The sequence below is a fragment of the Ananas comosus genome, linkage group 20 (genome assembly GCF_001540865.1).
Source record: "Ananas comosus cultivar F153 linkage group 20, ASM154086v1, whole genome shotgun sequence".
NCBI lineage: Eukaryota > Viridiplantae > Streptophyta > Magnoliopsida > Poales > Bromeliaceae > Ananas > Ananas comosus.
The window spans coordinates 253,904-279,170 of NC_033640.1; the positions used below are offsets into that span (position 1 = coordinate 253,904).

General features: G+C 35.0%; 2 protein-coding genes and 1 non-coding gene across 3 annotated transcripts; 2 read left to right on the top strand and 1 right to left on the bottom strand.

Moving 5' to 3' along the window:
* Positions 6,362 to 6,433, top strand: TRNAP-AGG. Its single transcript has one exon. It is a non-coding gene; the product is annotated as a tRNA-Pro (tRNA).
* LOC109725521 (chaperone protein ClpC1, chloroplastic) lies at positions 7,298 to 15,695 on the top strand. Its single transcript, XM_020254734.1, has 10 exons — positions 7,298 to 7,463; positions 8,738 to 9,304; positions 9,710 to 9,825; positions 9,938 to 10,060; positions 10,454 to 10,639; positions 11,135 to 11,350; positions 11,712 to 11,929; positions 12,077 to 12,152; positions 12,241 to 12,330; positions 14,177 to 15,695. Exons 2-10 carry the CDS (start codon positions 8,743 to 8,745, stop codon positions 15,353 to 15,355), a joined length of 2,766 nt encoding a protein of 921 aa, XP_020110323.1. The 5' UTR covers positions 7,298 to 7,463; positions 8,738 to 8,742; the 3' UTR covers positions 15,356 to 15,695.
* On the bottom strand, positions 20,393 to 22,595 carry LOC109725459 (protein doublesex-like). The gene is made up of 2 exons (XM_020254651.1): positions 22,274 to 22,595; positions 20,393 to 21,241 (listed from the first exon to the last, which is right to left on the bottom strand). Exons 1-2 carry the CDS (start codon positions 22,514 to 22,516, stop codon positions 20,669 to 20,671), a joined length of 816 nt encoding a protein of 271 aa, XP_020110240.1. The 5' UTR covers positions 22,517 to 22,595; the 3' UTR covers positions 20,393 to 20,668.

Sequence of the window (25,267 nt, forward strand, 5' to 3'; positions counted from 1 at the left end):
AGGAGCACGGAGGCCTCCATGCTCCTGAGAGCACAGCAGCCCCGCTCTCTCTATATATATATATATATATATATATATATATATATAGAATTGAGCTCCTATGCTTTTAAAAGTATCAAGACATTGGTGTTTGTAGATTTTTAGCCATTGGATTAAGAGATATGCGGTTAGGATGATGTGGGCCCTCTAGGGTTGAGTGGTTGGTTGGTTAAATAGTATAATCTAATGGTTGAAAATGATCCATGGAGTAAATCTAACGGTAAAAAACTTACAAGCACCAAGTGCTTGGTGCTTTTACAAGCATCATAGCTGGACTATATATATATATATATATATATATGCTAGGACTATTATACTCTTATAAGTATAGATCCTTTTATACTTATAAGTTTTCGACCGTTGAATGAAGGGATATGCGATTAGGATGATAGTGGTCCCTGGTTATGATGATGGCGGTCCAATAGGATTGAGTGAGTGGTTAGTTGAATAGTAAAATCCAACGGGTGAAAATGATCAAAGGTAGATCTAATGGCCGAAAATTTATCAGTATAAAATGGTCTATAGTATAGTAGCCGGGCTCTTTCTCTCTCTCTCTCTCTCTATATATATACTAGTGAATTACCCGCGCGATGCTGCGGATACCCGCGCGATGCTGCGGATATAAAATTATTTTTATAATAAATTATATATTTTTTANATATTTGAGAAATGCATAAGATATTTTGGCGGGTATTACTTTTGAATATTTTACTAAAAAAAATTTAAAAATATAAAATTATATTTAATTAATAATTTAGTTTTGTTTAGGTGGGTATTAAATCTTTTAGTAATATTTTACGTGATTGGCCCAAGTATTACGTGTAAGAAGAAAATATTTGAAAAACACGGAAATAGGAGATAACGGATATTTTAATTTATGACGCGTTTGAGAAAACGTGTGTGAGAAACAAAATATTTAAGGAACCCTGTAGATATGATATAACGGATATTTTAAGTTATGACGGGAATTACGTTTGAGAAAATGCGTAGATATTTGTAAAATGCGTAGATAAGAGATAACGGATATTGAGGGTATTTTTGTCAGAAAAAGTGACAGATACTTTTATTTTTAATCGTTGTATGAGATCCAATGGTAAAAATTTAAGATCTATATTTGAGAATAAATTATTATTTGAAAAATTATTTGAAATGAATGGTTGCAAATTACTGGACATAAAAATATTAGTAGAAAAGATAGAGGTATTTTTGGAAAGAGAAAAAATTTAAAACTCACGCTTTTATAAGTAGTATAGATAGGTTTGTGTGATTTTAAAAACAAGGTAGTTCCCTAGTATCAAAATCAAAATTATTTTTGATGCTTGGGCTTTTGAATCGACGATTGGCTTCATTAGTGTTGATTTAGAGTATTAGAAGTATTTAAAAAATAAATTTTATAATTTTTCAATATTATTTATCTGGTAATCGAAATGGCTCAAAATCAATAAATTTAATCAAAATTATAGAATATATATATATATAGAGTTTTGCTAGAATACTATCGGTAGTAAACGGCTCGGTTTACTACCGATTTGTTTTCGATGATAGAGCTCCTAAATTGATGATCGGCACCGTTAAACATGATCTAAACTATTTAAACTATCTGGAAATCAAATTTCACACATTTTCGATATTGTGCTCTTGTCCATCAAGTGAACAGAAAAATGAATGGCTGGAAATGAATATCCTTCAAAAAGTGATGATACAATTTTTATATTTGAGATCTAGAGTCTAGATCTTATTTTAAATAGCNCCCTTATTATCCAACTCACTCTCTAGAAGGTGGTATTTATTATATTTAATGATAGGCCCCTTGTTTAGAAGGAGAAAATAAGTAACTAAATAATTTTAAAATATTTTTAATAAATAAAATATTTATGATTGAGTCAATGTCACCCTGCTTTTATTATATATATATATATATATATATATATATATAGATGGACAGAGTATAAAATCAATTTTGCCATATATATATATATATATATATTTTAATTAGAGGAATTTTTATTTTAGGAAAATCATTGGTTGGGTGAAATTGATGGTGAACAGATGGTGATGTTCAAGAATGTAAGGTGGTGTCTTATTAGTTGCTTACAATCACAAGGGGTCACCAAAACCCAATGCTTTTTTTTTTCAGAAAAAACTTCAAAAAAAATCCGTAGTTTCGCATTTTCTCACTTTAATACTCTGTGGTTTAACGTGTATCAATTTGCCTCCATGTGGTTTTGTTTTTATCTTTTTGACAATTTTTTTCTTAATATTTTGTTAAATTATATACAAAAAACTTCAAATACCTATCTAGATTTATCGAATATTTACTTTAGTACCCTTTAATTTTAACTTTGTCGCCGATTTAAGAAAAAAAATAATAAAATTGATAATAAAAAGAGAAAAACGAAACCACAGGGGGTAAAATTGATACACTTTAAACTACAGGGTACTAATGTAAGAATGTGCGAAACTACAGAGGGGTTTTTGAAGTTATTCCTTTTTTTCAAGACCATTTTGAAATATACTTCTCAATTTTACTTTTTTTTTAAAAAAATTCATACCCTCTTAACTTCTATTTTTGTAATTTGGATCTTCTAATTAGTTAATATTAAAATATTAACTTTAACTATTAACAGTTAATTCCTATTTCTAAGGAAGTTTGTGATTTCATTTTCTATAAAGGAGTGTTTTAAATTTGACAAAATCACAATCCTAAAAATCTAAACAATGTCAAAGGTTTTTTTTTAAAAAAATTAAGAGGCACATTTCAAAATGAGCTTTAGTTATATCTTGATGCATTTTATTTATTTTATTCCTTGCATGTACAATTTTTTTCATCAATATGTGCAAGTATATTTTTTGAAAGCACAAATAGTCGAAATATTTAAATGAAAAAAAATTATAGGCATTATTGAAGCGATATTATCATATTTAACAAAGACAAACCTTGAGCAATAATAATGTTCGTGTTCGCTAATATCGATCACAACAAGAATAAGAATATGATAGCTTCTGTAGTCGATTAATTATACGGTATCAATCATCGAAAATAAAATGTACAAATTAAGCTACCTCCATTAGACATCAAATGAAAAAAAGCCAAAAAATATGCTAATGAATGTCATTTCCATTATTAGTCTAAAAAAAACAAAATATTGCTTACTTCTCTAATAATTGATTGCTTTTGTACAAGTACAATAATCAAATTTGTTTGCTTTAGCAAAGAATAATTACTTATATTTTGGTTTTCTTGAAGATGCCTGTGAATTCGAGAAATAATTTATTTTTAAAAACAACTTATTACACACGATTAGTCCACCAGTAGATTATAAACTACATATCAATAATCATTCTCAACCAATTTGTTCTTATGTTTTTCATCAGGTCTAGGTGAAGATCGAAATTTTAAGCGAACGATTTGGCGGTCAGAGAGGCTGTTACAATACAGCTATTACCAAATTAACCACGAACTAAATGTTAATACAAAGCCAAAAAAAAAAGAAAAAAAACAAGAAAAGAAACAATTTTATGGGGGTGTTTGGCCTAACTTTTAAAAAGAGCTTTTGAATTGAAAAGTGATTTTCGGCTCAATAGAACGTCTGGCAACTTCACTCTTAAAATATGATTCTGCTTTTTAGAATCAGAAAATTAATTTTGAAGGCCCCAGAATTAGAAGCAGAAAAAACCTGCTTCTTGAAATCTGATTCTGAATTTAGCCAAACGCTCTACAGCTTTTAACCGAAATTATTTTTTCATAAATCATTTTTTCAGAAGCTAGACCAAACATGCCCTATTAGACCTCTCGTTTTGAATTGGGGTCTACAACTTAGGGTGATAGCTCTACAATGTTAAATGTTGTAGGAAAAGATAAAATGATAGATACAATAAATGTAATTAAAGGAATTAATGTGTCACATTTGGGCTTTGTCCTATGTTGCTTTTTTTTTTTTAATAGGCCTATGTATTCTAGGGAGGGGCTACACCTATAGAAGTGCACGTGCATCGCGTGACATAATAAAAGCACAATAAGCAAACAACTAATCAAGGGCTTTTGTAGATCTCAAGCCTCCCTAAGTGAGGAGAGTGGTAAAAATTAAATTATTGTAAGCTAAATTCATTTCGCTTAATGAATAAAGCAGGTAGCTTGCTATCTATTTCTCAAAAAAAAAAAAAAAAAATTATAGAAAAAAAAAAGTTAAAAATTTACGAAACTAATCTGAACTATGGTTCAATTTAAATCGGCAACCCTACTTTTCAAATTTTAATTTTATTATCTAATTTTTTAATTTGTTTGATTTGGATCAGCCAACGACACTTCTACTTCAAAATATGAATACGCCGTTTATCTTTATAAGTTCATTTGTATACTTCATGCAATTCTGATAACTACAAATTTATTGTCGTTGACTGACGCAAAATAAACAAATTGAAAAATTAGGTAGAAAAATAAAATTTTTGAAATATCGGATAGTTATTTCAAAATGGCCTATAATTCGGATAAGTTTTGTATATTTTTACCCAAAAAATAATGCGCATGGTACTCTAGTAACTTGGTATATGTAGTTAAGTTGATCCATGAATTTCTCTCTCTCTCTCTCTCTCTCTCTCTACATTCTCTATTTTATTTGTCACATCAGAAGCTACCATTTCTTTATAGCAATCCACATCTTGTGTTTATCTAAATCCAATAAGATCCAAAGTGATGAAACACTTCCCATTTACTAAAGCAATCACACTATTCAGATATGTGACCCTCAAGCTGGTCCTGAAGATATTTTGGCCTCAACCTATTATTATTATTATTATTATTATTATAGACAATATTATTAAGTTTTAGGTGTTGGTGGTGGTGGTGGTGGTGGTGCATGTATGAAACTAAAGTGGGCCAACTTAATTAGTATGTGATGTGGTTAGGTATATTCATTTACTTTAGGTTGAAAGGATAAAATTTCCTTTTTGGTAGCTAGAAGATGTTTTGTGGTCCCTTTGCTCACTTTATTTATCTTTTTTTTCTTTTCAAAAGTTTTTGCTTTCGCAATCTTTATTTAATATTAGATACGTCTTCTTAAATTTTTGATAGTGTTTGAACTTTACTACTGATTCTTATTATGAAGTCAAATTATGAACTTTACTGGCAATTCTTATTGTGAACTTTATTTATCTTTTTCAATATTAGATACGTCTTCTTGAATTTTTTATTGTGTTTGAACTTTGTAGGTGATTCTTATTAGAAAGTCAAATTATTGAACGTCTAATAATGAGGTGTATAAAGGAAAAGTATAAGGGCTCCGATGTCGAGTTCTTACAGAAAAATAGGGGATGTAAGGATCTGAGAATAGACGCAAACTCTTTTAATTCACAATAATAAAAAGAAGGAGAAAACAAAAAGAGAGACCGCATGGTTAGGATCTCGTACTCTGATATCACATTAAACAATTTGATTATTTTCGAAAGCTTAAGCTAATTATATAGATACTTTTCAACAGCATATGCTTCGCCAAAACTAAAATAGAACTGAATTAATATTCTAAAACTATATGGACCAAAAGAGTAAAGCCCAATTTGAATCAAGCCCAACACATATAGCGCAAACGCGATCGGAGTCTATTTTGGGCTGGGGCTTGCCATTTTGGGTCTATTGGGGCCTAATCCATCAAACCTTGATGTTGATGGATATAATTATGGTGAATTGAGCTGAAATGCTATCTGTAGCAAAAAGACTCTGTTGTCATCAATTTGTTTTCGATGATGGAGCTTCAAAATCAACGATCGATACCGTTGAACACGATCTATACCACTGGAAGTATCTAGAAACCAAATTTCAAGATACTTCAAGCAGTATAAATCAGGTTCAACGGTCTCGATCATCGATTTGGAAGCTTTATTATCGAAAACAAATAGATGGCAACGAAATTCATTTACTATCAATAACATTCTGGCTCAACTCGAATTATGGTAGTTTCATATTAAAATGGTATACTAAAAAGATTTTATTCTTTTAGTTTGAATTTTGTTATTCCTACATCGAATGATTATAGCAGAAAATGTTTTCTTATACGAAAAAGTAATTATGTGTACCAAAAGAGTTCCACATCAGAGTTGAAAAAGCAGAAGCATTAAATTAGAGTTTCTGTTTTCTAAGACTCAAAAACTCATTATTTTTTTTCTTACCATAGTATAATACTGTTAATATAATTTCTATTCTCAGTATAATATAATTATGATGTATTAAGTATTAACAGAAACAGAAGCTTCAAATTGAATTGGTGAAATCATTTAATAAATTAAATTTAAATAGTAGTAAAAATCCAACAAATTAAAAAAATAAAATGGGCATTTGGTCTAGTGGTATGATTCTCGCTTAGGGTGCGAGAGGTCCCGAGTTCAATTCTCGGAATGCCCCTACAAAAAATAGTGATAATTTTTTATAATTTTTTTTTTTATAATAAAGTGAAAAGGCATTTTACATAGAAGTTTCTACACTTTGCTACAGCAAGAAATTCTAGAGAGACTTTTATTAATGAAAAAGTTTAAGTTATTTATACTCGAATATTTTATACGTTCGAAGATTTGTCTAGAAAAATATGTAAAATTATTTTTAATTTTTAAAATTCTTAAATTTGGTGTATGGAAGTTTATTTATTGGACTTGACACATAATCATTGCAATAAAAAAAAAATTATAATTTTCAATTTTGAGAGTCTTAAAATCTTATTTATGGAGTCTGACATCGTGAGGTGTAATTTCAATATTTTATTTTATTTTGTTTTATACTTTTTTTCTGAAATGCGCACGCAATATTTCAAATTTTTGATCTTCTAAATACTTATTATTTCATGAATATTAGTATTTTCTGCAATATAATCTCTTTTGGGCTGTGACCCTCAAATTGTAAAACCAATGATACTTTATTTTTGAAACTTTAATTTGCTATTTTTTACTTAAATTTTTAAAATTACTACAGTAAAGTCAAACAATCTAATAAAATTAATTAAATATTAATATATTATTAATATAAAATGATATAACATATTAATTATTGACTCATTATCCATCATAATATTATTATATTATTTTTACGTTATTAATATTTTAATATTTAAAGAAACTAAAAAATTACACATAATTTAGATTTGAGGATTAATAGTTTGAGCAACAAGTGTACAATTTAACTTNATATATATATATATATATATATATATATATAAAAGAACTCTCTCGCGAGCTTATTATCATCATCTATATATATATATATATATATATACCCCTTGTGCAATCAACAGTACAAGCGCTCTCTCTCTCCCTCACGCAACCCCATTTGCGCCTCTCATCTCCTCTCGAGGGAGACGAAGAAGACGACGACGACGACGACGACGACGGGGAAGAAGAAGAGAGTGCTCTGCCCCTTCTTCTAGGGTTTCGTCATCTTCGAGGTAATTGGCTTCGCCCAAAGCTTGCTTTGTTGTTCCCCTTTCCCCCCTTCGTTTGGTAGATTTAAGCACGAACAGCGATTGAGTATTGGTTCGATTCATCATCGATTCATCATCGATTATGTGGTTTATTCGGGTTTGCTGTTGTCGGTGTTGCTGTTGTTGTCGTCCCCGTCCTTTTCCATTCGATGGTAGGGTTTTCTAGGGTTTGTATTGTTGCTGCTAGCCATTTCTATTTACTTTAGGGATTGAATCGACCTTAACGGTTTTGGGTATTTGTGTGTACTTGTACCTAAAAATTGAATCTTTAAGTATGTTTGTGTTGATGTTAGGCATATTAAGAGATGATGCATGGAGATACTAATGCTTACTTTACTATTCGCTGTTTGTGTGTGGCAGTGTTGGTTTGGGGATCTCTATATCTGGAGTAGTGAAAAATATCATTAACTAGGATTCAAGTTTCTTCTTTTTATGTGTGTTAAAGGGATAGCACAATAATATTAAACTCCCATGCCATGGACTTGCTATTCCCGCGGATAAACATGCATTGGTGATATCTTTCCTTCTGAATTCCAAATAGGGATAATGCATCCACCAAGGTGTTTGAGGGGATAGTGGAGTTACTTCCACTATCTTGATTTTATTCCTCATCCATGCACTGTTTAGAAAATTATTAGTTTATCACTGATGTTTATGATTCATAAAGTATGGTAATTTTTGCTAATATTGTAGTTAGCTGCTTTCTTGATGCCTCTTGTTCTATGCGTGTTCAACATGCAGAGACACAAGTTGTTTTGAAGTCCCTTTGTGATAGGAATTTCTGTTGACCGGCTTAATTTTTCCAGCTGCCTTTTTATAACCCCATTTATTCTGGTTGTTGTCACCTACTTTCCTCTCTTTTCTTGTTGTTTGAATATTCATATCTGGCGGTTATAATATTTCCTTCGCTGTTGTGGTTGCAAATTATATTGAAGTGTTTCCTTGATGCGCTTAGCTCCTGAATATCCTCCTGCTGTACAATTTGCTGTTTCTCACTCTTGATTTCACCTATAAAGTTTATATTTGTGCGCACTTCTAGCTGTTTGATAAATATGTACTAGAGTAGCTCTTGTTTGTGCAGAAATTCTTATTGTTGGGTTATTTGCACATCTGCATAAATCATTCATTGGTCGTGATCTTAGTTTGCCTTGGAAAGTCCTCTTTTGTATGTTCTCTTTGAGCTCGCTATGGATTAATTTTGTTTTATAAATCTCACTTAAGCTGTTTCTTTCTGCCAGAAATCATGGCGGGGACGTTGGTGCAGTCTGCACTTCTTCCTGCTCTAAGTAAAAGCCAGAATCAGATTCGCAGATCCACGAAGTCTCGCAGGACAGTGAAAATGATATGCAATGCACAACTCAGTCCCATCACTTTCCGTGGATTTTCCGGTTTGCGGGTAGCAGATAATTTGGATTTTGCTGCCAGAAGAGGGCAAAATTTCAACTCTCTAGTATCAGCGCTTGTCGCTGCCCCAAAGGGAGGAAGGCCTAAGCGAGGAGTGGCTAGAGCTATGTTTGAGCGCTTCACGGAGAAGGCTATCAAAGTTATTATGCTTGCACAAGAAGAAGCAAGGCGGCTAGGGCACAATTTTGTTGGAACAGAACAATTACTGCTGGGTCTTATTGGTGAAGGGACTGGCATTGCAGCAAAAGTTCTGAAATCTATGGGCATCAATCTCAAAGATGCCCGTGTTGAAGTAGAGAAGGCCATTGGACGAGGTAGCGGGTTTGTTGCTGTGGAGATACCATTTACGCCACGGGCAAAGCGCGTTTTGGAACTGTCATTGGAGGAAGCCCGCCAATTAGGTACATTAATTTGGTCATTCTATTATATAGGGGCTCTGATAGCATGCAAAAACTAAATGTAAAGGATTCAAACTTGGGTCATCTGGTTTTAGAGTTGAGAGAAGCTTATTTCAGCATTGCTTTTCAGCCAGGAGATCTGAATTTCTCTTTGGACCAACTCTTGCCTTCATTTTCTCAAGCAGAGAAATTATTCTATTAAAGAAATCGAGCTAAGCAATCACACTGACTGAACTTTCCAGTTTTATGGTACTAGGAATACACATTGTATATACACATACATATATCTGGTGATATGATGAGTAGAGGTCCTATAATTTTTGGCACACCAGCATATTTTTGTATGTATTATTATTATTTTTTTTTACAGTTATTTATTTTCTAACTAAAAGTTTGTTCCATTTTCAGGCCATAACTACATTGGATCTGAGCACTTGCTTCTTGGACTGCTCCGAGAGGGAGAGGGTGTTGCTGCTCGCGTGCTTGAGAGTCTTGGTGCAGATCCTAGCAACATCAGAACACAGGCAATCTTTATTACTAGCTGTTGATTTTATGTCTACAGACGCAAATAATAATTGGATTGATTATCCCTACAGACGCAAATAACAATTGGATTTTCCTGTTCTACTATATTAGGTCATACGAATGGTTGGTGAAAGCACAGAAGCTGTGGGTGCTGGTGTTGGAGGAGGAAGCAGCGGTCAGAAAATGCCGACACTTGAAGAATATGGAACTAATTTGACTAAGTTGGCTGAAGAGGTATCTTCTTCCTTTCAGATATCTATGATATGATGCATTTTACGGCCTGTTTATTCTGGCTGCAGCTTATGCAAAAATTCTTTTCAAGTTGAACTGTCAAAGAAGTTGCAATAGCTTTTTTCAATAAAATCTCCACTGCTTCTTGTTGCAGCAGGAGCAGAAGCTCCAGTAAATTGTTGCATCTGCTTTTTCAGACCCGAAGGATCATTATATCTTTTGCCACAACGAAAGCTCTAGTCTGTTTCTTTGCAAACTAATGTTTTTTTGGCTTCTGCTAGAGAAGCTGTTTCGGAATCTGTATTGTTTCTAGACTAGAGAAGCTGTTCTGGAATCTAGGCCAGACAGCACATTGTGAAATACATGAACACTTATTTTCTTTTTTTTGTTTTGCAGGGTAAGTTGGATCCTGTTGTTGGTAGGCAGGATCAGATAGAGCGTGTTACTCAAATTTTGGGAAGACGAACAAAGAATAATCCTTGCCTTATTGGTGAACCTGGTGTTGGAAAGACAGCTATTGCTGAAGGACTTGCACAAAGAATAGCAAACGGGGATGTTCCAGAAACAATTGAAGGAAAGAAGGTTAGTCATACTGTTCTTTGATGTTTCCTATGAATGTTTATAGTACTTTTGGAGCTTTTTTGGTGCTGCGGCTTGAGCACTGCTGTTTGAGGTAGTGTTTTTTTAAAATTTATTAAAAGGAGAATTGAAAATACACACCAGCTGCTTGCTGCAGAAAATGCAGAATCTTTTAAATGAGCTCCGAAATTTGTGGCTAAAAAGCTCAGTTTGAGCTCCTGGCGATAGCAAATTCTTCAGGCAGCTTGCTTGCAGCTGCTTCTTGGAATAAGATAAGCTTTTTCAAACTGAGTCTAAAGGGGTTTTTAGTGGTGGTGTATTCATTCTTCAATTTTGGAGGTGGCTTATTCTGTCTTTATATTTAATAACTACTATCTTTTCCAAAGCTCTTAGTCAAATGGCTATCTTGTGGTGGCTTATTTCTTTTTCAATTATGGTGCTTACCTGTTGTGTGAGTATTTTTTTTATGCTGATAGTTGTTAACTATTACTCTATTAGGTTATTACTCTTGATATGGGACTCCTTGTTGCTGGCACAAAATACCGTGGAGAGTTTGAGGAAAGATTAAAGAAACTTATGGAGGAAATCAAGCAGAGTGATGAAATAATCCTCTTCATTGATGAAGTCCACACATTAATTGGGGCAGGGGCAGCAGAGGGTGCAATAGATGCTGCTAATATCTTAAAGCCAGCGCTCGCCAGAGGCGAGTTGCAGGTAACAAATCTTTTCTTTCGTGTATTCTAATAGCTTTTGGTTCATAGTTGAGTTTGTCTATAGAGTATCTCAGAGTGTTTTCCTACTTTTTCCGTAACCTAGTTGACCTTTTTTTCTCATTCTTGTAGAACCTCTTCTAATTTTTTGGGCTAAATTGCAGAATATTACCTTCTACGCTTTGCTCAAGAGGTCCATAGAGTTTAATCTAGGTTTAAAATTTTGTGAGGGCAATGTGAAAGTGGTGATATTATATCTGCTTTCCAGCATTTATTTTTTCTTTCATATTTTGTTATTTAACTCGATAATAGCTAGCAATATGAATACCTAACTTCGTTTGTATTCAAATGTTGTGTGGTCTTAGTGTATTGGTGCCACAACGCTGGACGAATATAGAAAGCACATTGAGAAAGATCCAGCTCTGGAGAGACGTTTTCAACCTGTGAAAGTGCCAGAGCCAACTGTTGATGAGACGATACAAATTCTCAAGGGTCTTCGTGAAAGATATGAGATTCACCACAAGCTTCGTTATACTGATGAGGCTCTAATTGCGGCCGCTCAATTGTCTTATCAGTATATTAGGTCGGTCCCTCTTAAGTGCAATTGAACTTTTCGAATATTGTTGTCAATGTCATTGAAGTGTATCTATCAATTCGTTTTCCTTTACATGTATCTCTTGCAATTAAATCAATTGTCTCATTCGTCTTATTTGTCTTGTATTGCCTTCAGCGACCGCTTCCTCCCAGATAAAGCAATCGACTTGATAGATGAAGCTGGCTCCCGTGTCAGACTTCGACATGCTCAGGTATCCTTGATTCTCCCTCATTTTATATATGCATATTTCCCCCTGCATTATATTAATATAATGCTTAAGCAAGACTATTCTTTGATAGCTTCCTGAGGAGGCTAGAGAACTCGACAAGGAACTGAGGCAGATCACCAAAGAGAAGAATGAGGCAGTCCGTAGCCAAGATTTTGAGAAGGTACTGAGCTCTTTGTTAAAAAAAGAAGAAAAGAACACTTATCATCTATTTGGCAGATTAATTAAGCAGTTAAGATGGCTCTTTTACATTGAACCTTATTTACTCCTCTGCTTATCATGTCTTGTTGAAGTGTAGATTAGCCCAATTAACATGTCTCTTTTGTGATATTCTGTGAGCGAGCATCTTATCTTGTTATGGTCACTGCTGTAAGTTCACCGTAATACAGAAACACACTAGCATTTTTAACCATTATATCTAGTATGCTTAAAATATCAGAATATACCTACTATATGGCTGAACCTACTGTCATTTACTTTTACTAGTTAAGGAACCCCGCGCGATGCAGCGGGAAGCCAATACAATAGTAAATTATTAGAACTATTAGCATTATTTTCTTTTCTATTATGAATTAATATTTTTAAATATTATTTATCTCCGTATTGAATAATTAAAAATTAAAGAATAAACTAAAGAATAAAATTAAAGTATATTTCTTTCTAAAAATATTTATACCTAATAAGTAAAATGAATAAATCAGTTTAAAATAAAACAACAGCTTATTACAGTATTAAGAAAGATAAATAATATTTCTCTATTATCATCAAGATAGAATTTACAAAAAAAAATAAAATAAAATAAGTGGAGTGAAAGTACTATCTTTGGTATTCTTAGCGGCAACGTCTTCATTGTACCCTCATTAATTTTTATCGTTACACATACTACTAATAAAGTATTTAATTCCTAAATTTAAATTAGTGAAGAAATCAGTATGTTATTATCAGAAGCACAAAAAATAAGACTAATCAAAAGGCATGCGAAATTAAAATAGATGTTTTTTACACTGTAAAAGATTCAACTACCAAATATTATATTATTATTATTATATACATTAATCCTTAAAAAATTGTTTGTGAACTAGAGCGAAAAATATGCAAAAGTTTAGGGATTAGGGACCAAAATAAAAAAGAGTGGAAAGATTGGGACCCAATGTGCAATTAATCCTTCAAAAAATTGATGTGGGCCCCACAACCCTCCAAAACAAGGAGAGGTCTTTGGTTCCAAATTAGTGTATAACTAAATAAATAAATATTGTGAGAGAGAGTGAGAGAGAGAAATTAGTATATAAATAAATTATAAATAAATAAATAAATATTGTGAGAGAGAGTGAGAGAGAGAAACAAAAAAAAAAAGTGGGACCCACAGGCCCCCCAAACCCGGGGAGCCCTTGTATGGGTTCCCAATTCATGTATTTATAAATAAATAAATAAATGCTGAAAGTTGGTTCAAAATTATAGCATCCTTGAACATAATTGCATAAGATATTTTCTTTTTTCTGCTGTTGTACAATGTGATTTCTTTTATTAACATCTTTCATCAAGAAGCAAACAAACTTCATTGCTATCTTTTTTCCTGTTTGTTGCTAAATCAGCATGATGTAGACGATCTTTTATTTTTCCCGTCATGTGGGAGTTAGAATTAATTCCACTTCATTTTATCCATGTGGAGAGGAAACAAATGGCCTCTACTTAGCTACAAAATTTAATTTACGCACTGAGGATTATTATTATTATTATTATTTAAGCGGAGCGCCTGGAAAGGTTTATTTAGTTCCAATTTACCAACAATACGAAGTAAAAGATTGATCAATCAATCAGCCTTAGTATCTGTTGTCATTGGAAATAATATTCTGAAACAAATCTTTTTGTGCTATATCTCTAACTGAACATAAATTTGCTTGTTAATCTCACTTTTTGCAAATTCACCTTAACACATAATAGAAGCATGTTGTTGCATTTCCCACTACTGTAGCAACTATACTAGATAATATTTCACAACATTCTGACAGGCTGGTGAGCTGCGTGATCGTGAGATGGAGCTGAGGGCGCAAATCTCCGCTCTAATTGACAAGGGCAAGGAGGAGAGCAAAGCTGAGAGTGAGATGGGTGAAGCGGGTCCAGTCGTCACCGAAGCTGACATCCAGCACATTGTCTCTTCCTGGACTGGAATTCCTGTTGAAAAGGTCTCAACTGATGAGTCTGACCGCTTGCTAAAAATGGAAGAGACTCTTCACAAGCGCATCATTGGCCAGGACGAGGCGGTCAAGGCCATTAGCCGTGCGATACGCCGTGCCCGTGTTGGGCTCAAAAACCCTAACCGGCCTATTGCCAGCTTCATCTTCTCGGGTCCCACCGGAGTCGGAAAATCTGAACTGGCAAAAGCATTAGCCGCCTACTATTTTGGATCTGAAGAAGCCATGATCCGGCTTGACATGAGTGAGTTCATGGAGCGGCACACCGTATCCAAACTGATCGGCTCGCCGCCTGGGTATGTCGGGTACACTGAGGGGGGCCAGTTGACCGAAGCAGTCCGCCGCCGTCCATACACAGTCGTTCTTTTTGATGAGATTGAGAAGGCCCACCCAGATGTTTTTAACATGATGCTTCAAATATTAGAAGATGGTAGATTGACCGACAGCAAAGGACGAACCGTAGATTTCAAGAACACTCTTTTGATTATGACGTCGAATGTTGGAAGTAGTGTGATTGAAAAGGGTGGGCGGAGAATCGGGTTCGATCTCGACTACGATGAAAAAGACAGCAGTTATAATCGCATTAAGAGTCTAGTCACCGAGGAGTTGAAACAATACTTCCGCCCAGAATTTTTGAACAGATTGGATGAGATGATCGTGTTCCGTCAATTGACTAAGCTAGAGGTGAAGGAGATCGCCGACATAATGCTCAAGGAAGTGTTTGAGAGATTAAAGGCAAAGGAAATTGACCTCCAAGTGACGGAGAGGTTTAAAGATAGGGTTGTCGATGAAGGCTACAACCCTAGCTATGGTGCAAGACCCCTGAGAAGAGCTATAATGCGACTCCTTGAAGACAGTTTAGCGGAGAAAATGCTCGCAGGCGAAGTCAAAGAAGGGGATTCCGCGATTGTAGATGTGGATTCCGAAGGAAACGTGATTGTCCTCAAGGGCGGAAGTGGAGTTCAAGAGCCGTTATCCCCTGCTATTTCGGTGTGAGAGAATTAAGTTATACTTCTCAAAGAGTTCAGGTTATTGCTCGTCGTTATTGCTGCTATTTAGCTCAGTCTTTCTTTGTGGTTATCAGGAACTAACGTTACTACCGGTTTTCATCATTTACTTTGTGAGAGACATTTTGATCTGAAGTCAAGATAGCAATTTCTTTTTAATTGGTTTTTACACTGTAAGCAGAACTGCGTATTCCTGCAAAATTAAGTAGATCCGAGCGACTATTATGAGTGACGTTATATGCGTGTGCTGTTTATGATTCCACCATTTGTTCCGCTGTTGCAGTTGGTCATGTTCAAGAGCTTATAATGTGCTGCATGATTCTAACCCCTTTGGCTATTGATTTGTACACTTTTTTTCATCTGATTTTTCGGATTTAATGGGATTGAGAGTTGGATTGCAACTGTTGGTTAGATTGGAAGGCATTCAACATCTGATAGAAACTCAGGTGGAACTCTACGTAACATTTTTGTCTGACTTGATTTGGGTGATCTCGTTGTTTCAGTTCTTTCTTCTTTTGAATCATTATCGGTCCTCGGGTGATTGGAATGTGGTTTTTAGTTCAGGTGTTCGGTTTCTCGGATTCTTTTTTCTTTTTCTGGTATCATTTTTTCACTAGACCAGGCTGCAACTCTGTGTTCAGGTCTGGTTTGGGCTTATGGTCTACTTCTCTTTCAATTTGTGTGTGATTATCAGCATATAAATGGTCTTTACGAGGACTTTTTGAGGATAATTGGTCTAGTATATTTTTGAGCCACCAACTGTTCTTAGTGCAAGTGGCAAAAAATTTGATGATTGGTATCCAAGATCTAGCACGCTACATTTTGTTTTTTCAAAAAAAAGTATATTTGTGAGTCAGGATTGGCGTGATATGTCTCAATTGAAAGCCAGGAAGGCCCACCCAGTCCTATCTTGAGCTGTCCTTCTTAGTACATCTGAGCATTCCATTTGTCGCCATCCACTTTTAAGAGTGGTTGCCCTGTAACGACTCAGTAGGGTGATTCACTACCCTCTTGATCACTTGTAGCTGATATTCATGATGCTTTTAAGCCTAGAAATTTTTTCTTATTACTTTTTAAGTTACTACACGTACGGGCTAGTGATCAAGATGGCAACTACACAATAACCACTTCCTTTGAGACAAGTTTGGTTGTTATGATGAGAGATTAACTAAGAGGTTGCGAGTTCCAACATTTGCTTGTGTTACCGACCGTCCCTAGAGCAAGTGGCAAAGGGCTTGATGATTGGTACTCGAGATCTAAGTTTGAATCCTAGTTGATTCACATTTCTAGCTAAGTTTATTTCTAAATGAAATAAACGAAGCAGGTAGTGTGCTACCTACTTCTCAAAAAAATATTTACTTGTGTTTTCATAGTGGGTTTCGTTTTACGCAACTTTACGGAGTATTCGTTGCTTGCGACAAAAAAAGTAGAAATAAGATTGTTACATTCTCCTACAGAGCTTTTGTTGCGGCAAAAAGGAGGCGTAAGTTTTGAGTTTGAAAATCACAAGGTATAAATTGAAGTTTTTAGTTGTACTATGGAAAATAAGAAAGGATTCAATATATTGTTGCTTCTAATAGCCCTACTCAAAAATATTACTAAAACTAATTGCATCTAACAGCAATATACTTTAGAACACGGCCATCATATATATTTGGCCCTAATTCTGGTTTTGCTTTCAATTGTTGTTGTCTTTATTAGAATGTTTGGTAAATCAGAAAGCTTGGTGTTTATGTATATTGTGATGGAAGCGTGAAGTGAGATTTTGATTTTAAAGAGCTTTTGATTCTGAGGTGTGGAGAGAAGCATTTGGATAAATTTCTATATGATATTTTTATATTTATTAAATACTATTTAAATAGTACTTTATTAAACAACACTATACCATCCATAATCCATAAGAACAAAGCAGCTTTAGCCAATCTTTTTTCTTTTTTCACTACTGCAGCCAGAGAGAGAGAGAGAGAGAGAGGGATGCATCATAAGGCCATGATTTGCTCACTGTAACCCAACAGTGATATTGCTTTCCCAAACAATTACCCCTCAGGAAGGGTCCTACATATATAGACATACACAATTGCATACATAGAAGCAGGAAGAAAAAGCAGATCAGCAAAGAGGTTAGATTGGGGGATGTTGTGAGCAAAAGCAGCTGATGATCATGCAATAGCAGCAGCAGCAGCAGCAGCAGCAGCAGCAGTAGTAGTAGTGTTTGTAGAAGAAAGAAAGAAAGAACCAAAAGAGAAAAGAAAGAGAAAAAAAAAAGGGTTGCCCTAAAGCTGGTGAGATGTTCTATATCAAAAGCAAGGAAAGTTACTGCAGCTCACAGCTGCAGCTGCAGCTCTGCATGCTGCTGCTGCAGCAGCTGCTGCAGCTGCTGCCTCCCCATTCCTCTCCTATCACAAGCCCTGTCTTTGGCTAAGGTGGAGAATAGGGTTTGGAACATTGCCTTGTGTAGGGACTATTCTGAGATTCTCTCTATCTCCCTCTCTCTCTCTCTCTCTCTCTCTCTCTCTCTCTCTCTCTCTCCTTTTTTTTTTGAAAAAAAAACCTTTTCTCTCTCCTCTGCATAGATTCCTTTCTGCCAAACCGAGGAAAGGTTCCTTTGTCTCAAGCTGTGTGAGCTCTCTTATTCAGACCACACCACTTTATACCCTTTTCCTTTTACCCACCCTCTTACTTAGATAAATACAAAAAACAACACCTCTATCTAGCTAGCTCCTCCTCTTGTATTATATTCCCATATAATTATTACAATAACTATTATTATTGCTTATCAACCTCTGTGTGTGTGTGTGTGTGTGTGTGTGTGTGTGTGTGTTAGAAATAAAAAAAAAAAAGGAAAAAAAAAACCACCCTCTTACACTTTCTAGGGCATTGCTAGCTCTAGCTTCTGCTCTAGGTTAATTTTTTGTTTTTTTTTTCACCTTGTTATGGTAAAACCTCTCTCACAACTTAATAACACAAAACCCAAGCATCAGTAAACTTGTAAAACGTTGTAGAATTAATCTATTTGTATGCAGTTAATGAGCTACTTTAAACTATCTCAAAGTGCTTATATACACAAGTAGCTAAGTGAGAGAATTATCTTATTCTTACTTATTAGGCTCTTTTTTTTTTCACATTAGTCATCAAATACTGTCCTGTGCTCGAATAAAAACTTTTTATACTAAAGTAGAGCTCGAAGATCGAACGTCAATGAATACGGATACCCCGAAATTTTATAAGATGCTAAATAGATATAGTTTCGGCTATAGATATCAAGAACAAAAACCCGACAGATATAAATTCGGATATGAATTTTGATTGTACCCAACCCAAACCCGAACTCGATTTGAACCCGAATTTATTTTACATTATATATAATATGTATATAAAAATATGATGTTATATTTTAAAAATTTAGACTTAATATAATATATTATAAAATATTGAATAGAGAAATAATTATTTTGAGTTCAGGTTTTCGAGTTCCGATTTGTCAGGTTCAGTTTTGAATATGGATTTTTAAAATATGTCTGGCTCGAATTCGGAGTCAGATTCTAGTTCGAATTTTTAAAAATCTGTTCCGAATCCGGCCCCGACGATTCTTAATCAGAGTGGTACTTAGATCACAGGGCTCACCAACCAATCTTAATAAGATCTCATTGAAAGTCGGGGAGGGGTAAGCGTACCGGGGTTGGGCATAAAAGATAATAATAATATTCCCTTCGGCCAGGTTGGCAGGAGGAAGCGGTCGTGACGTGGCGGGCGAAAGACAAAGAAGAGAGAGAGAGAGAGAGAGAGAGAGAGAGAGAGAAAACGAATCAGAATCCCACGCTCAGAGTTTCAGAGATATTGCATACACATTGCACACACACATGCACATGATACATAAAATAATAATAATAATAATAATAATAATAATAATAATAATGTATGAATAGTAGTAGTAGTAGTAATAAATAAAAAGGAATAAAAAAAAGCATAAATATCATGCCATAATAAATTAACAACAAATCGAGAATTAGAAAAAAAAAATAATTAAGCTTCAAAGAGTAAATAAAGACTAGAGAGACCTTGTTAATTAACCTACTAAGAGAAATATAGTGTTATATATATATATATATATATAGAACTAGACTGGAATATTATTAATAACATCAAGTTATTGGTACTATTAGTTTTTTAGCCATTGGATTGAGAAATATGCGGTTAGAATGATATGAGCCCCATAGGGTTGAGTGGGTGGTTGGTTGAATAGTATAATTTAACAGATAAAAATTATCAAAGGGTTAAATCTAACAGTGGAAAACTCGATAGCACCAAATGCTTGGTGCTATCGATAGTATCCCAGCCGGACTCATATATATATATATCTCATTTGGTGCTATCGATAGTATCCGAGCCGAACTCATATATATATCTCGAGAACTATGTGTATGTGAATGAATGCTTCATCAAAGAAAAAAATCGCATAACAACACCAGCATTATAGCAAAATCTCTATCTAAAAGGAAAAAGAAAAGCACAAAATATAATATAATAAAGGATAAGATACCCAAAAAAAAAAACACAGCACTAATTAGAGAGGAGATCGATACTAGTAAGCTCACTCCATTCATTAATTAGTTTAAACTTTGTTTCATGTACAGCTAATTAATCTCTTCATCTTTTTTAGGATTATTTTTCAAAATAAATTAACACAAAAAGTCGAGAGGAGAATAATTAATACTAATACTAATTAATAATAATAAGCTCGCTCACTTAATTACTCCATTCATTCACTAATAATTCGTACTTGTTTTATGAACAGGAACTAATCCATCTCTCTCTCTCTCTCTCTCTCTCTCTCTCTCTCTTAGCAAAACAAATTAAGCATCTGGAGAATGGGTTAAAATATTGTTCAAAAACGAAGGAAAAAAAAAGAAAGGATTTTTAAATCAAACCACACGAATACATGAAACCTAACAACAAAAGCACAGCATAAATTAATTAGTAGAGAGATCAATCGATCGATCGATCGAGGAGAACACACCGAAAAGCATATATATAATTAAGCTCACACACTTCATTCATTCATGCAGTTGGAAGAGACCATGCACCTCACCTCATTAATATTTGATGATAATAATAATAATAATTTATACTCGCTGTTATAGCTCTAATTAATCAATCTCATCATCTCTATCATTCTCTTTTTTTTCTTTTTCTTTTTTTCCCACTAAAAATTTGGTTGTGGTTGGTTGGTTGGTTGGTTAACTAAGATCAAGAAGAGCTAATTAATAAGAGTAGAGAGTAGAGTAGAGTACTCTATTATCAGCTAGAAGTAGCCGTTGCGGCCGAGGTGGAGGAGGCCGCCGCCGCATTTGGGGCATGCGCCGACGCGCTTCGGCACCATGAAGTACATGAAGCAGGCCTTGCACCCCGCCGCGACGAGCACCGAGGTCGCGGTGGCGGTGGCGGTGGCGGAAGAAGAGGTCGCTGACGACGACGAATCATCGGGCGCTGCGGCGGCGGCGGCGGCGGCGGAGGCGGAGGCGTAGGATGACGACGATGAGGAGGATGACGATGAGGATGAAGATGCTGAGGAGCCTCCTCCTCCTCCTCCTCCTCCTCTGTAGCGGCTGTGGGCACCGGAGACGGTTGTGGAATCGTCGTCGGATGAGGCGGCGCCATTGTTGTCGTCGTCGTTGTCGTCGTTGTTAACGTTGTTGTTGCCGTCGTCGTCGTCGGAGTAGGAGTAGGAGTAGGAGTAGGAGTAGGAGGAGGAGGAGGGGGAGGGGGAAGGGGAGTGGAGGAGGAGGTGGTGGTGGTGGTGGTGGTGGTGGAAATGGCGGGGGTCTTGGGTGGTCCTGGTACCATCTTTCCAGTTGATGTAGTACACTTGCCCTGTCTGAAACCATCATATATACACCAATATAAAAACATGATCTTTTCCTTTGTTTTTGTATCTCCTCTTTTAAATTCACACACACACACACACAAACAACAACAACAACAACAACAACAACAACAAAAACAACTTGGTGATGATGATAAGATTAGAAGCTAATTGCGACTAACTCGAGTTTGATCTTGAAGCTTATTTATGTGCTTATATGTTTATATGTGAGATGTGTGAGAGAAAAAAGAAGGATGAGAGGAGAGAAAATTAAGGTTTTGTATGTAAACTGAAATGAACATATATATATATATGTATATGTAGTAGCTTTTCATGGAATGAACGAACATGGAGGGATCTCTTTGCCAAAATAACCCATTTAGAGTGAGCAAGTGGTGTATTACTACAATAAAGTGGAAAAAGGAAGGATTTTGATTGGGGAGGGATGGTTTAAGCTACATTTTTTTTTATCAATGAGCAATGAACATTTTATTCTAATAACTACAATTAATTTTATAATTAATAAGAAACATGTACAAAGAATAAGGAGAGAGAGAGAGAGAGAGAGAGAAAGAGCGAAAGTAACAAGGGTGAAGGAAAAAAGAAAAAGTTGGGATTTTGATGGTGTGATCCAACTCCAAATGGCCATTAGAGAGATGGGGATGCTACATTAATTACGATAATCGATTCTGATCAAAATGCGACAAAAACCCACAACAAAACCCTAGAAGAAGAAGATGATGATGATGATGAGGACGATCGATGATGAATCCAACAAAAAAAGAAAGAAAAAAAAACCCTAAAACCGGGATTGGGGAGATGGGGACGCGGCATTAATGATCAATGATTGGAAATTAATGCATCTAGAAATGCTCTCCGAGGGGAGGGGAGGGGGAAGAGGAAGTAGAAGTACTACGAGCATTAATTAATGCGAGAACAATTGATTAAATTAATAAAACAAACAAACAAACAAACAAACATACAATTAATAATTAGTTAGATGATGAACAACACCACGAACACGGTGCGCGCGTGCGTACGTACCCGCATGTCGAGGCACTGTTCCCAGTGGAAGGGGAGGGCCGCGTCGGAGTTGAGCTCCACGGTGACGCCCCCCTCGCTCTCGTCGCTCGCCTCCTCCTCCGCCGCCGCCGCCGCCGAGCTCCGGCGCGGATGCGGCGGCGCCGCCCCCCTCGAATGCGGCGGCGATCCGCGGGGCGAGGGCGCCGCGCCGAGGGAGCAGCTGCGGAGCGACGCGGCGATCATCTCGATGTTTGGCCCCGTCATCGGAGGAGGAGGGAGGAGGGAGGAGGGAGACAAAGCCGAAACCCTAAGAGAGAGAGAGAGAGAGAGAGAGAGAGAGAGAGAGGAGGGGGTGGTTATAAAATGAGACAAGGGTTGGGGGAGGAGGAGGAGGAGGAGGAGGAGGGGTTTTATTATTTATTATTTATTATTTATTATTATCATTATCATTTTTTTTTTATTTTTTTATTTTTGACTCTTATTTTTTCGGTAAAAATTCATAGAGACCCATCAACTATATGACTCTCTGAAACAGCCCCCTAAACTTTTTTTTATTTTTTGAGAATATTATATGATCCCTATATATCTCTATTCTACACAAAGACCTTTTGAATTTTTAGTTAAAAATTAAAAAATTAATAAATTGTTGGAAAATTGTAATTAAGTCTTTGAATCAGTAGAGTGTAAATTTTGTATTTATTTTATAGGAGTTCACGCATCGTTACTTATATATATATATATACATATTTTATTAATGTCCCTCTCAACTTTAAAATTTTTTGAATTAATTGATGTGGGTAAATTCAATAGATTTAATAATCTAAAATACGATTTGGACGGTTAACAACTAATAGCTAGCTATTTATTAACTGGAATAAAATGTTTAGGTCTCAATTAACAGCTAATACACAATATAAATTAAAAAAATTGTAGTTGAGAGGGTCCTACTCAAAAAAAAAATGGCTAAGGGGTCTATTTTAAAATAGGTTCATTTTCATTTTCATTTTTTTTTTGGAAAATGGAATTTTGGGTATTTAAGGAAGGGGAGTTGGAAATGCCGAGGGAATCGCAGTGTTCCCAAAATATCCCCCAAAGTTTGAGAGAGAGAAAGAGAGAGGGAGAGAGAGAGAGAGAGAGAGAGAGAGAGGTGGTTTAAAATGGATTTTAAATTTGAGTGATGATGGTACACTTACCTTAAAAGTATTTAAATTAAAATATTAATTACGAGTCAGTATTATAGATATAAAAATTAGGAATAAATTTGACTTTTTTGAATCTCAAACATGACAGATGATGAGATATTAATAGAATTTCTATTTTTAAAACAATTTAATCATTTTGAGGAATAGAGTTCAGGGGTTCATTTAAAACATGGTTAGATGCCCGTTGAGGTCATATTCCGAATAAAATAATCTCAAGTTATGAATTGGTTTGTTCAATCAAATTATAACAAAAGCCAACATTCTAATCTCTTAACCTGGTTACAGCATTTTGCGTGGCGATTAAGTCTAAGAGATAAAAAAAATTAAGTATGTTAGGACTAAAATAGTTTTAAGATGGATGGCCTTTTTGACAAGTGAGACGTCGCACTTAAACTTCAGATTGTGAATTACAAATTAGACTAATTTCGCACTTTCTCACTTGAGTACTATGTGATTTAAAGTGTATCAAATTAGTGTTCTGTGGTTTTATTTTTATCTTTTCGTCAGATTTTTCGTTAATGTTTTGTTAAACTATTTTCAAAAAACTTCAGGTACCCCACCTAGGTTTATCGAATATTCATTTTAATGCCCTTTAGTTTTAATTTTATCACTGATTTAACGAAAAAAATTAATGAAATCAATAATAAAAAGATAAAAATAAAACCACTGAGCACTAAATTGATACACTTTAAACCACATGATAGTAATTAAAGTGAGATAAGTGTGAAACAACAGGGATGATATTTGTGTGATTTTTTTTTTCTTCTTATGAAAGAAAATTCAAAAAAAAAGATGAAAAAAAAGAGAAGAAAATGAAGATCCTTGTCCCAAAACATGCTTTTGCTGCAGGGAGGGTTGCATTAAAAGTAGAGGAGAGATGTAGCTTTGTCCTGCAACAAATAGAGGGGGGTCATACATCCCCTTCCTCCCCCCCCCCCCCCTGAAGGAAACACCATTCCCAGAGTGCTCCATCAAATCCCAGGCATTGCATCACAAAGAATGGAATCTAATCTGAAAAATTTTGGCTGCATCCTTTTGGAGCAAACCCTAATGTGGGAATCATGTCTTGAGATTGCCAAGCAAGAGAGCTGAGCAATGTATATACATGAAAAATTAAATACATGATGTTCTTTCCACTCTCATACATTTGTGGTTGTTGAGTATGTACTTCTTCTTGCTTCGGCTTTTTGAAGAGCTTCTCAATTTTACTAGATTTGCGGGATTTTGAGAAGTTTCTGTTTTAAAAAGATATATACTTTTGCTGATTCAGTGAGTTGAATAGATACGTTATCCACACTGTATTAGAGACTCATACTGATTCAATGAATCTATTTTGCTAGCGATACTCTTCTACTTTTTCTATAACATGAAGTTGTTGAAGATATTTTAATCATGAAATTTTAGTTATTTTTGGATGGTTGGACCAAGCATAGCTTGAAACTCATGTGTGTTGGATAATCATTAAAAACTCTCCTACAAAACTACTACATGTTGAATGTTACACTTACAACAAGGTACTAGAAATGATATAGCATGGGTAACAACCCTCTCCAAGCCCATAGCCCCATGTGGCTATAGCCAACTTTGCTAGTTTGTACTAGGTTAGATGGCCACCAGGGTTTGACCTTCTAGTGGTCAACTACCCATAAGAGGTGATGGATCACAAAATCTTAAAGAGGATTTTTTTTTTTTTTTTTTTTTTTTTCTTTTTCTTTTTTTTTTTTTTTTTTTTTTTTTTTTTTTGGTGACATTCATATCAGATTAGGAATAATTTAATACATTATACCCTAACACCCTAGAAAATATAATATGG